Source organism: Sceloporus occidentalis, unplaced genomic scaffold (genome assembly GCF_023333645.1).
Source record: "Sceloporus occidentalis isolate IW3139 unplaced genomic scaffold, rSceOcc1.0.p SCAF_3, whole genome shotgun sequence".
Lineage (NCBI taxonomy): Eukaryota > Metazoa > Chordata > Lepidosauria > Squamata > Phrynosomatidae > Sceloporus > Sceloporus occidentalis.
This window is the reverse complement of record NW_028316983.1, coordinates 120,866,430-120,879,404: the sequence shown is the minus strand read 5'-3', so window position 1 is coordinate 120,879,404 and position 12,975 is coordinate 120,866,430. Positions and strand designations below refer to the sequence as shown.

Below are 12,975 nucleotides of genomic sequence, written 5' to 3'. Positions count from 1 at the left end.
TAGTTCAGCCCCTGGAACTGAAAGCCAGTCATCATGATTTATTAACTTAGAATCATAGAGTTGGAAGAGACGGCAAGGGCCATCCAGTCCAACCCCCCTGCCAAGCAGGAAATCTCAATCAATGCATCCCAGACAGATGGCATGAAAGTACCTAATATGTGCTAGGCATGCCTTTTGGAAAATAAGTGTCCTCTTTCTGCAAGACTGAGCTTGCAAGTCATTCACTCTTAGAAGACAGCATGTCACTTAGGTCATTCAGCTTTTTTCCCCTCTGACTTTTCCCTAAAGTCAGATGGACTACAGTAATAATATTTAATGCCTTTGTCTTCCAGGGCTTGACAGATTGATCAGTCTCATAGTTGGAGCTGATAGTATTCGAGATGTCATTGCTTTCCCCAAGTCCTTCAAGGGAAGAGACCTGATGAGTAATGCTCCAGATTATGTTACTCCAGAGGAACTGAAGCCATATCATATTCAAGTTACATGGCCTTTGGCCCAAGCTAAAGCCAGCACTCACTGATTACAAGTATCTAGTCTTGTTTTGGGCAGCACTGTGATCAGAATCTAAAATAAGATGATACAAAATCTACTGGACATCTATAACTGGTGGAAACATGAATTTATCCTATTTATTATTGGTCCACTAATGCAACCCCTTTGGTTAACTGTCTCCCCTTCCTGTCCACCTCTCTCTGAGGGGGGAAGAAATATTTCGTCTTGCATTAAAAGCACTGGATGAATGCATAGCTGCAGTCACATGAAGAAACATGATAGTGTACATATGGATCTTCCAAGAATAGAGCTGATGTTTGTTTAGCTGGGTGATCAATGATTAACTCTGTAAATATGCCAAGCCAGCATAACCAATTGTGAGAGATAAAGGAAGTTGCAATCCAATGTAATCTGGGGGGGGGGGGGAGGGACACAATTGCTCATTCCCTTGTTGCCAATGGAAATTACAATAGAATTTTCAACTTTATTTATAAAAGAGCTTGAACCAGATGTAACACATCATTTCCTTAGTCACCTTTTGTATACAAATGCATTTGAATAAATCATGGGCACAACTCATTGTTCTCCAGGAGCTGTGATATGCCTTTAAACTCCCACCAAGGTCAAATACCAAGAAGTGGCCCTAGATGTCATTTCTGGTTACAGTTTGTGTATGCCATGTCCCATAGTAGTTCCACCACTGGGGTGAAAATTCATTCCATGCAACTGCCACAGTTGCCCATGTGGGCTGTAGTAGACCAAGGACATTTGGTTTAAGGTTGGCTTGTTCTATGACCACATACAATGCCCTATTAACAAGAATTCTGCTGCTGCTATCTTTGTTGTTGTCTTATGCTGACCCTAAGGTGAATGGAAGTTTTCTAGACAAAATTTCTTCAGATATGGTTTGCCAGTCTTCCTCTGAGAATAAAAGTATGAGTTGCCCAAGGCCACCCAGTGGGTTTCCATGACTAGATGGGGATTTGGCTAGAACTCACAGGTCCTAGCCAACCACTCAAAATTAATATGCCACATTTGCTGCAATCTTCACCAAGTGCCTTTATCAGTTTATTCCTATTTTCAGTCAGTTCAATCATAGGCAGCTATGAATCTTCAGATGCTTTTGGCCTGAATTCTCATGGATCCATAAGTATTGCCAACTGTTAGAAACGAAAGAAGGGAATTTCCAAATTCCATGCCACAGAACATTACCTTTGCTTCAGTGAGGTAGTGTGGCTATTTTCATCATCTACTTCTAAGCTGCATAAGTATTTTGTGGCCCTTACTTTCACTTTCATACTATTCAGCAACAGTCGACCTTCTATACCCAGATTATGCTTCCACAGATTCATCCATCCACATCTTGAAAATTTTTAAATTCCAAAAAAACATTGATTTTGCCGTTTTATATAAAGGAAACCATTTTACTGTCCCTGCATTTTTACTTTTGTCACTTGATCCAAGTCTTGTTTTCTGCCAATTGTGTTGTCTCCCTTATTGTTTTTTTGTATTGTTTCCTCCTTAGAGTCTAATCATGCTTGCTTATGTGTTACACATAAATAGTACCTTGGGTTTGAGTGTTGGACTGCAACTCTGCAGACCAGGTTTTGATTCCCTGCTTGGCCACTGGATGAGGTTAGGCAAGTCACATGCTCTCAGCCTTAGAGGGAAGGCAATAGCAAACCACCTCTGAACAAATCTTGCGTTAGGGTCACCGTAAGTTGGAAATGACTTGAAGGCACAGAACACTTGCTCAACTTGTGCAGTTGCTATTCGAAAGCAAATTTTGTTGAACTCAGCAGGGCAGACTCCCAAGTAAGCATATGTAAGACTGCAAGCTGAACTACTTCATTATAAATATTTTCTCATGGACTGAAGTGCCCTGCAGTATCTTGTTTTTATCCCAAAGTTACATTCCACATTTAGCACTGCCGTTCTCCCCAATGGTGGTGCATGTACATGGCTGCATCAGCACATGCATTGTGCCACCATTGGTGAGAATGGCACTTGAGGTCCCGCATTATTTGCTATCCATGGGAGTGTCTGGAACGGGTCCCCTGTGGATATGAAAGAGCTGACTGTAGTCTACAATACTTGATATTCATTGGGCCATCCAATGTATCCAACAAGCCAATAGATCCTATCCATGTACTAAGGCTGACCCTGCTTAGCTTCCAAAATCAAATGGGATCTGGTGCCTTATCATGGGGTTTTCTCAACAAGCTTTGTTCAGAGGTCTGCCTTCCCCTGAGGCTCCGAGTTCCCATGACCAAGCAGGGATTCAAACCATGGTCTCTAGTAATGGTACAATATTAATATGAGGCCCTTTCTTTGTTATCTACCCTTTTTAAGAAATGAGAAACTTGTTGCTATATAAAGCTTATATTGCCTACTACACCATTTAGATAACTGAACAAACCTGCATGCTCTGTTCCTTGATTAAATTGTGGAGATCCATTGGGAGGACAGACATAAAATATGTCTTACAAGAGCATGAGCTGCTTCTGGACTCCAGATTCCAGAGATGAGTTTTAGGGTGCGAGATTGGGGCAGTTTCTTCAAGTATAGTGAAAATTTTCAATACAGCTTGATTTTTACCTCATGCAGCTCTGATTAGAGCAACTGCAGCAAGCTGGAACTTTTCCAGTTTTAAAGGGAATCCAGGTACCTTTGCTAATGCCCATGACATTGGGAAGTCTTTTAAGGGGAAAGGGGGAATGTGAATGTTGATTTGTGTTTATGTATTTGTTCATGTTATTTTCAAATACTGAATAATTTTTTTAATAAAAATACAAGGGAGGGAAGTGACTGCGCCCTAATCATTAACCACCTCTTGCAGAACCTTTCTCCCAAATATGGCATCTGCTGATCTGACCTTGTCAATCTTGTAGTGACCTACATATGCAACTGATCAGAGCAGTAATGGAAAATACTTTCAGTGGAGGGGCTCGCTTGGCTGAGTGTGCCATGACATTAGGAGACTTTAGTGCTATCATATACCATCACAACACATACCTTGACCCATGTGGCTATTGTGGAACAAGGCACCTTACACCCTAAGAAGGCTGGATTAAAGGCTTGGTCTTGTAATCCAGTCTTGTAATCCAGTCTGTGGATGCAATGGGTTAGGACAGATAAGAATTATCCATATGCAAGATGTTCCCTAACTAAAAGGGCTGACAGCCCTGATACACAAGCAGAACTGATGTCTAAATTACCAATTTGCAAGCCGCTCTGAGAGCATTTCTGAAGAGTGGGGTATACATTAAATACAATAAATAAATCTGACCAAAAGCATTTACATCTTTATTGCATGCACTCCCTTATTATAAGAGCTAGTAAACAAAGGGCAAGTTTTATGAAACTATTGTAATTTTTTGGATGCCACATTTAGGATTCCAGTACATCTTCCCATATTCTTCAACATCAGGCTGCAACTTATCAATGCTAGGAAAAGAGAAAAAAATATTTAGCCAGTGCTGTTCCTGTTCAGAAATACAACACAACTTTTAAGATGAATAGATCAGACTTTGAATTTTCCATCACACAGTCAGAAAGAGAGTTCAAGACTAAATTAATCATCATTAATCTATTCCCACAAAGATAAATTAGAATGTGTTATATAAAATTAATACTCAACTCTTCAAAGTTAACTTCCATTCCAGGCATTAACTACCTAGAGGGTGAGAGTGGCATTAATACACTGTACCAAACTACTGCAATTTATTTGGAAAAAATTGTTATATAGTGCTCAGTTTCCCCCCCCCCCCACAAGATCAGCAAAAATTTCATTGTCAGAATTCATACCTTAACAAATACTAGTTTCTTTAAAGTTATATGTAGATTAGCAATATGGAATCTATAGTCATCCAGATGCTTAAGGACCCCAGCTCCCATCAGATGTAGTCAGCATGGGCAATGACCAGAAATGATGTGAAATGCAGTTTAATAAAGGACCACACAGATTTAACACTGATTTATGCAAACCTCTGCTGTACTTAGTTTCAACTATTTTGCTGCAAGTGTACAGAATTACTTTGTACACTTGTCTAGAAAAGATATGAAAAAGAGTTTACAGAAACTGAGGCAACTAGCACTCGTACAAAAAAAAGTGGCTGGATTATTTCTGTATTCACTTATTTAGGAAGAGGACTCTTAACATTTCCAGTATTTTGTCTTAAGGAAGACGTGGCGAAAACTGCCCTACACACTGCATGTGCAACCCTCCCATTTTTAAAAAAGGAATTTCACATGATGGTGGCAGAGAGGCACTCTGAGTTTAAAGGAGGTATATGTCAAAAACCTGGCAAAACTGCCCCTGGTTAAAAGAGGCCTTTTAAGTCAAGGGGGATCTCTGAAGGGAGACATACATCCCCAGGCCCCTAGAAGCTGCTTAACCCCTGCCTTCAGCTATACTATTTAGAACATACAATTCTAAAAGCAGATACATCAGATAGGAGCGAAAGACAAATCACCACTGTTCATCTGCTGAACTATGTGATCATCATTGTATCTGCTTTGATTCTTACAACTCTAATCCTTTTAAAAGCTGTTCATGTACTGCCAGCTTTGAAAAATGTAAATGAAGTCAACATATTTGAAACTATAGCATGTTGCACATACCTCAGAGCTCTCAAAAACATTTATTCCCAATGATTTCAGTTTAACCTGTAATAAATAACAAATGTATAAATGAACCTTGGCAGAAAAGATACCTTACAAGGCAGTATCACTTCTGTACTGTTTCAGTGCAATTTTTCTTCAGTAACTTTCAGAGAGATTCCCATTGTTTCATACAATATCATCATTAACAGTACATCAAATAAAATACACTTTATATAAAGTTTCAAGTCTTAGCCAATACAAATAAAACTAGGTTGTAGAATGCTCAATCTAACTCTATAGAAAGAACTAGAACTTCATGAATTCATTTAGTGCTGTCAGTAATATAATGGGTTTTCACAGTTTTTTGCAGTACCTCTTCAGAAACTGGGGTTTCATCTTACAACCATTACAACTTAGCTTAATTCATTCAACCAATTTTAACTGTCATATACTTGCATGAAGTTTTGATTCCAAAGTACTCGGATATTTACAGAAAGGTGAGGCAGAAATATCAGAAAATATGAGTATGAAGGTAAACAGATATGATATAAAGGAATCCTGCAGCACCTTTCAGAGTGAGAATAAATTTCTAGCACAAACTTTTGTGAGCTACAGTCTACTTGATCAGATGCAGCACCTGTGAACTACAGGATTTGTTTTTTATATATATGCTGAAACAGATTAACATAGTAAGACATTGTACTAGCATTCTGGGAAACAGTCACCAGGCTCAGGTTCAAAATTTCTTTACCTCAATGGGGCAGAGAGAGGCTCAGTGGTACAGCACCCATAATGTGACCTGCATATTTGGAGATCCATTCATCAATAGTTTGTGAGATTAACACCAGTCTGTCTTCATTGGTTTCCACTGCAACTAAACAAAGGGCCTTAGTTAATTGTTAATGTATCAGACCCAATTCCAAATTTCTCATCTAAACTCACAAATGCCTTCATTCAAGTGAACATATGATATGCATGAAGAGACCTTTGCCCTGTATATTCCCATTTCACTCCTTTCTACAGTTGATGATTTCAATCAGTCACATATTATTATTATTAACGTTTATTTAGAAAGCGCTGTAAATTTACACAGCACTGTACCATGACACACCCAGAACAAATTGTGACATTTTTCTGGCCAGCTACAGGCAGCATTTTTCCACAAAAGCCTCAGTACAATGTTTTCAGAAACCTCTTCTGTCCACTACTCTTAAAACATCATTGGCTTTTTCCTTTAGCGTGCACAGGGTTATTTTTTGGTGTATTTTACTAGACGGGAGGGGACTACTGGTCCATCTACCACAGTAGTTTACTTCAGCTGACAAAATGTTTGGAGAAACTCCTTGAAGATGGAATCACCAATAATGTAACCTAAGTTCTTATAAAATGTGCTTTATTTTCTACTTTTATTTCAACATTTAAATGCTCCCTTTCTGATGCAAGTCCACAAAGGCAACAAAAGTGATACAGAATATATGTAGAAAAAACATTCAAACACACAGGGTGAAATTAACGTTACATATCTTACTAACCTCTCAACAGGCAACTTAACACTGCGGTGCCTATTAGTAATTTAAAGAGAAAAAAAATGTGTTATAAAAATACAACATGTTCTTTTAAGTTGGCATTACAGAATTTCACACTTCAATTTACTGCCATAAACACAAGTGCTTAGATTAGAAAGCAAATCACTGCACTATCTAAACTTTGGAGACAATTTAAGTAACCTCAGTAAATGGAACGGAATTGTGTTAATTTCATGAGCATTCATATGGCGGAATTTAATTTCATCATTGGTTACAAATTGTGTGTTATAAATAGCTCTGAATAATTCACCTCTAAAGAACAGAAATTAAAAAATGAGGTCTTACCCAAGCTGGTAGTTCCGGAGTCAGGACCTAAGTAAGAGTTACCAAATTAGTTTCCATTTCATATGCACATCATTAAACTATTTAAGAATTCAATGGTGTAAAAAAAACCCGAACTTTTACAGGGTTTTCAGTACAATTAATCCACATAGGATTTCAGGTCAGACATTTAATCATCATTTAAAACCCTGCTGGCTTTAACACTCCTTAGCAAATTCTACAAATAAAGGTAATCCAATGCGATAGTTACACAACCTACAGAATGCTTCTTGAATTCTTCAGTGCTTAAAGACTTCTAGGTAGTCTTTCTAGGGTAGGTATCTAGGCAGACACAGAGCTGTTAACTAAATAAACTTAAGCAAATCTTAAGAATGTGCACAAACCCAAGGAATATCTCTAAAAAAAAAATTAGACACACATTTATATTCTGCTCTTCTCCAGCCAGGTGTGTTCCTTTATATGCCTAATATTGATGCTGACTTTTACCATGTATATAATCAACTGCCGTGATCAGTTAAAACATTGCTGGCAGGAATACTTCGGAATTAGTGGCCATCCACCATAACTAATTAGATTCTCACAAAACGTCACTGACACAGTACCTCAGCTACATGCTTTTCACTCAGGTATATTCTCCTTGGTGACTTACCATTAACAGTAGTTCTGACCATACAAATAGTTCTTCAGTGCTGATCCAATCCTGGAAAAAAGCAAGGTTTTAAGGATAGCCTAGGGAAAACTAGTTATAAAATAGGGGGGGAAATGCAAGCATATGCTTACAGTCAGGTAGAGCTAATTAAAACCTCCATTATTTAAGTCAGTTCTATTGGCTTCTCATCACACCAGCTGCTTGCATTTAAATACTAAGCAAAACAGACTGAAGAATGTTTCCGCAGTTTGTGAGTCACCTTCAAGCATAACAAGCCACCATAATGCAGGTTCAAAATATAACAAGAATGCCTTACTCAGTTTTCTGAGGCCTGACCTACTCCTAAAGGAGGTCATGTTGCTCACATTTCTGTTTATAGTTGTACACTGAAAGACCCCATCACTTCAGAAAGAAATAGTTGAAGATGTAGTTGGTCATCTCTGAATTAAAGCATCACCAGATGCAGCCTTTAGGAACAGTTCCACAACCTCTTATAGAAGGTTTCACCACTTTGCTAAGTATGATAACTTGAACTGACTTCCTGTAAGTAACCTTCCTGTAACTTTTAACTTGCCTTTCTCTGCTTCAGCTTATCTGTCCATGTCAACCTGGTTGGTATATGAAGACCTGTAGAAGAGACAATACCTGCTTTTAGTACTACACAATTTCAGCTTTTTAAAAAATACTACAGCAGTCTACTGTATCAGTATTGATTCTTTATCCTCATTGGACTCAGTGACCTGATTCAGCATCATGTACAGCAGACTTTAATAATGCCATGTTTCCCAGTATTAGTCTATCGCAAGTAAAAGCAACAAATTTTAGAGAGGAGCTACTCTATTAATACAAAGGTTAAATGAAGGAGAGCTTCAAACTTAGAGGTAGAGGATGATTCACAGCTACTATGTATTTTCATAGGAATTTGCACAAAAATCAGATCAGTGTCCTTTCATCAAAAATGCCAAGACTGATGGGTGCAGGTGAACTCAAAAGATTGTTCTACTCAGTTGGCAGCTAAAACACAAAAAGTACAATATGACAATGGTGGATGAAGAGCACATAGTGGAGACAGAAGGGCCTTGACATTCATTATCTCCCACTTCCTACAAAGTAAGTCCAATTTGTGTAACGGAGTTGCACACATTTAGTACAAGCACTCTTCCAACATCACATTCATTTTTCTTTCAGTAACACGTGTTTTGGTCATCCAAAGCAAACTGATAGTACCTGTTGATAGACATGTTGGAATCTGTCACACAGCAGAGCAGCCATATTACACATAGGTTTTCTGTAAAAAGAAACAAGAGGGTGTGAAACACTATTTAAAATTAGGAAGAGCTTCCTGACATCAAGAGTTGATAATAAAATGGACTGCCTTGAGGGGCAGTTCCTTCTCTGTATTTGCTCATGAATGTCATACATACATTATAAAATTAAAATATACTGGTATTGGGCAGCCATAAAAAGCAAGACCCTCATGGCAGACAAACTGAATTCAAAAAGGATGCATCAGATAGGAGCGAAAGACATCAGCATTCATCACAGATTATCTGCTGAACTATGTTGTCATCACACACATCCTTTATGAGCTATATTTGATGGTGCTAACTATGTAGTACCATCCAGTTTAATCTTGGATACACAACCGCAGGGGAAAATCTGTTTCTATGAAGACTTTGTGCAGTCAATTTATAAAACTCAGTAATCAATAGTCCACCCCTTACTTTTAGAATTTACATCCATCAGATAAAGACTACTCAGTAGTTTGGAAGAACCTTACCAGTATTTCATCCTATTAGCACCGAGTCCTTCTGTCAAACCCTGTAAAGAAAGTAGTGGCTTACAAAATTTGCACAAAAAGGATTAGAAAAGAGAGCCCTTCAAAAATCATTAGTTGTGCCTCAGTTTAAAATAAAGGTGGTTAAATATTCTCATCATTCTCCTGTTCAAGAGTAGCAAATAAGTGTCATCATTGCAGCACAACATAAGTTATTATTTCTTTTACATTAAGGGGCAGGCAGACTTCAGATTTGCAAGAGCTACTTTTCTTCTTGCTGGGACCCCAAGATCCACCAACCAAAGCCTGGTACAAGGTACAAACCCAAACATTTTCTGAAGCCAAGGATTTGTTTTAAGCAAGGAAACTGGAGCTCAGTCATTCCACATAAAATCTACTTCCGGTTTACTCAAAGTGCCCCAGAAATCTATCAGTAAATCCAACATACCTTCTGCTTACCCCTAATTTAAGTAAGCATTTTGGAATAACTGTAACAATGTCCTTTTCCATCTAAAAAGGGATAGCGCAGTCATGATCTTCTGACCCTATAAAGAAAAGAGAACATTTTCAGACAGCAGGGACTACTTTACAACAAAAGCTATTTTAAATGGAAATCCAAGGGAGCCTCAGCCACAATGAACCTGCAGTGGAACAACTGGAATACATTTCAGTGGCATCAGAACAGCTCTATAACCACAGGAGAAAATTACAATACAGGTTTTCTACATATTAGTTTCATTCTAACTTGCACTCTGAGGAGAAAAAGCATTTCGTAAAACTATAGAAATACTGTAAACTGTTCAGTTCCTATATTTTTCTCTCTTTGAAACAATACTGGTTAAGTGTTTGTGTTCAGGCGAACACTGCACTGTTTCCTCAGATTCACTACTCCATTCAATTCCACTCCTCTCTAATAGGTTTCCCCACAACTGATTCGATGCTTCTTTTCTGCTGTTCTCACTGGGTTGTCTCCATTCCCCCAAATGTGCTTTTCAAAATACTATTTGTATCTCTGCAAGCCTTCGATTACAAACGGCCATTTTTGCAGCATGAAGACTAATACCTGCTCCTTTACTTCATGGAAAAAACCACAGCCTCATTTACTTTAAGACTTGCCCTTGCAGTGCATAAATTCAGAAGCACAAGTTAAAGACAGCCTTCATCAATTCCATATAATACACTTCATTTGAAGGCAGTACAATTGTGTGTGTGTGTGCTTGTGCCTTCAAGTTGCCTGTTCACTTATGGTGACCCCATGAGCTTCATAGGGTTGTTAGGCAAATACTCAAGAGGTGGTTTTGCCAGCTCCTTCCTCTGAAATATTGCCTGCAGCACCTGGTATCTGTATTTCATTGCACCACAATATCATAATCTTGCCTCTTCTGCAGAGCACAAAAAGTATTCTCAAACCAAGGTTATAGCTATAGTAGCATTTCCTCGGCCCCTTGACTGTTGTTTTGAAGATTCATCTTCTACTTCAAGAAACCTATTTGTAAAAAGGTTTTGCTAAGCTGGGAGAGTTAAGAATCCATCTGCCAGCAAGACCAAAATCTAATCTTTCTGGCACTGGTATTCAAAAGTGATCTAACACTGGAAGCTTCATCAATTAGGCCAAGCAGCCAACTTAACACTGAGGCTCTTGTTGAACAATGTGGGGGCAATTCAAGTCCTTCACCAGCCATCTATTATACACCCAAACCTGCTCAGAGATGTTGGTATTCATCACGTTATCAGATGTCCCTACCAACATCATTTATCATCACACGCAGGCACAGAAAGGGTACACACATCTTAAATGGCATCTCATGCAGAGAGATTTATCTCCATTATGTAATACTATATAATATGCTTAAACCCATAACTAGAATCTTATTGATAACTTCTCAAGAGTCTTTGGTTCCCAAACTCTGGTCTGTTACAGACAGCCAAAATAAAGCTGCTTCGAGTCACAGTGGAGGAATGGTGTTTCAATGATGCATGCATCCTAAGAGTCCAGAAGTCGCACCAAAGCCATGCTCCAGCCCTAAGGACTGGATCATGACTTTGGTGTGGCTTCTGGACTCTTAGGACGCATGCATCATTGAAACACCATGCCTCCACTGTGACTCAAAGCAGCTTTATTTTGGCTGTCTGTAACAGGCCTCTGTTCCTCCAAATGTTGTGGACTTCCGACTCCCAGAATCCCTGACCATTTGTGTTAAAGTGGTTAAGACCTTGTCTGCAAAAACCCAAAACTGTTTCCCAGAATATGACACAACACCGTTCTGTATGCAGCCGAAAGCCACCCAAACTCCGTGCTATTCCTCAATTTCCCTTGTCAATTCAGCGACAAAAGCTAGGCCTCTTGCTTTAGGAAGAGAGAGAAATGGGAAGCTGCAGTCCCTTAAGGGAGCCTCCCACAAAATCCCTAGGCAGCAAACGATAGCACTGTTTAAGTATTTGAAAGCATGCCATATTGAGGAGGGAGAAAGCTTGTTTTCTGCTGCTCCAGAGACTAGGACCAGGAGCAATGGGTGCAAGCTGCAGGAAAAGAGATTCCAGCTCAACATTAGGAGGGACTTCCTGAGAGTAAGGGCTGTTTGACAGTGGAACAAACTCCCTCGGAGTGTAGTGGAGTCTCCTTCCTTGGAGGTCTTTAAGCAGAGGCTGGATGGCCATCTGTCAATGGGGATGCTTTGATTGGGATTTCCTGCATGGCAGAATGGGGTTGGACATCTCAAGGATACTATGGCACACATTCCTTCTTCAGCCTGAGAACGAATCCCAAACTGCTGCAGATTTCTCCCCATGTCCTCCACTGTGACCTAGGCTTGTCGTCCCCTGCACTCTGCTATAACCACTGCCTGGTCTGAATGCTTGTTTTAAAGCTCGTTTCAACCCAAAAGCAAAACAACTGCTTCATTTATATGCCGCTTCATACTGAACTAACAGTGTCTCTCTAAGCGGTTTACAACTGTAAGCTAGTAATTCTGTACCGCCTAATCGTTATTCCAGGGGGGTGGGCTGGGGGTTGATAGGGGCTCCTCCTGTTTTAACTTGTTGCAGAGAGAGGCGGAAGAGATAGATATATAGATGCGCATCTATACGGATATATATATATCTATATATACACATATAGATGCGCATTGCAAAAAGCAGATCAAGGCGGGTGACTTCTGCAGTGCGGATGCAGCCAAAGACACGCGGCGCCTAATCGCGGTCCGTTTCGGTTCCCCGGCTGAGTTACCGAAGGGCTCGCTCTCGCCTCCTCCTCCTCTTCCTCATCTTGTTGAAGCCCGAAGCCTGTCCCTCCAGGGCCGTCCCTACCAGGCCCAGGCGCCCCAGAGAGGCCTAGAGGCCCGCCGGCATCCGCCTCCATCCGCCCTCCTCCCAGTCATCCGCGGCGAAAAACGCCGGCTCCAGCCCCCGCGCACCGCACCCGAATTAACTGGCCCATCATTACTTTAGAAACCCCCCCACTGCAGTCCCTTAGTAACTCACTACAGCTTCCTCGTCGACATAGACACCACGCGCGGCGGCTCGGAAAGAAAGAACGAGGCGGAGCCGCCCGGTTTATATAGCCCCGCGAGGCTCCACCCCCTCGA

At 40.1% G+C, this 12,975-nt stretch overlaps 1 protein-coding gene, 1 long non-coding RNA gene and 8 other non-coding genes across 12 annotated transcripts in view; 1 reads left to right on the top strand and 9 right to left on the bottom strand.

Moving 5' to 3' along the window:
- The window catches only part of DARS2 (aspartyl-tRNA synthetase 2, mitochondrial), a 37,219-nt gene extending 33,928 nt beyond the window's left edge, over positions 1–3,291 (top strand). The window contains exon 17 of the mRNA XM_089515988.1: positions 333–3,291. Coding sequence (XP_089372114.1) covers positions 333–520 — 188 coding nt within the window. The 3' untranslated portion in view covers positions 521–3,291. The remainder of the gene's footprint in view (positions 1–332) is intronic.
- Positions 3,292–3,775: 484 nt separating this feature from the next.
- Positions 3,776–12,942, bottom strand: LOC149316649 (uncharacterized). Of its 3 annotated transcripts, none has more exons than XR_016280512.1 (12): positions 12,872–12,942; positions 9,840–9,936; positions 9,395–9,435; positions 8,842–8,902; positions 8,189–8,241; positions 7,615–7,665; positions 6,969–6,995; positions 6,630–6,659; positions 5,849–5,971; positions 5,116–5,160; positions 4,133–4,168; positions 3,776–3,939 (listed from the first exon to the last, which is right to left on the bottom strand). It is a non-coding gene; the product is annotated as an uncharacterized LOC149316649 (long non-coding RNA). The 3 variants fall into 3 exon arrangements; XR_016280514.1 differs by having other exon boundaries at positions 5,849–5,965; XR_016280513.1 differs by having other exon boundaries at positions 9,851–9,936.
- LOC149316657 (small nucleolar RNA snR60/Z15/Z230/Z193/J17) lies at positions 4,934–5,008 on the bottom strand. The gene has a single exon (XR_016280778.1). It is a non-coding gene; the product is annotated as a small nucleolar RNA snR60/Z15/Z230/Z193/J17 (small nucleolar RNA).
- On the bottom strand, positions 5,231–5,308 carry LOC149316656 (small nucleolar RNA SNORD79). The gene has a single exon (XR_016280757.1). It is a non-coding gene; the product is annotated as a small nucleolar RNA SNORD79 (small nucleolar RNA).
- On the bottom strand, positions 6,264–6,324 carry LOC149316655 (small nucleolar RNA SNORD75). The gene has a single exon (XR_016280785.1). It is a non-coding gene; the product is annotated as a small nucleolar RNA SNORD75 (small nucleolar RNA).
- LOC149316654 (small nucleolar RNA SNORD47) lies at positions 6,822–6,896 on the bottom strand. The gene has a single exon (XR_016280806.1). It is a non-coding gene; the product is annotated as a small nucleolar RNA SNORD47 (small nucleolar RNA).
- On the bottom strand, positions 7,092–7,150 carry LOC149316653 (small nucleolar RNA SNORD78). Its single transcript, XR_016280790.1, has one exon. It is a non-coding gene; the product is annotated as a small nucleolar RNA SNORD78 (small nucleolar RNA).
- Positions 7,746–7,812, bottom strand: LOC149316652 (small nucleolar RNA SNORD44). The gene has a single exon (XR_016280776.1). It is a non-coding gene; the product is annotated as a small nucleolar RNA SNORD44 (small nucleolar RNA).
- LOC149316651 (small nucleolar RNA snR60/Z15/Z230/Z193/J17) lies at positions 9,116–9,196 on the bottom strand. The gene has a single exon (XR_016280777.1). It is a non-coding gene; the product is annotated as a small nucleolar RNA snR60/Z15/Z230/Z193/J17 (small nucleolar RNA).
- Positions 11,086–11,165, bottom strand: LOC149316650 (small nucleolar RNA SNORD74). The gene has a single exon (XR_016280775.1). It is a non-coding gene; the product is annotated as a small nucleolar RNA SNORD74 (small nucleolar RNA).
- Positions 12,943–12,975: the final 33 nt, after the last annotated feature.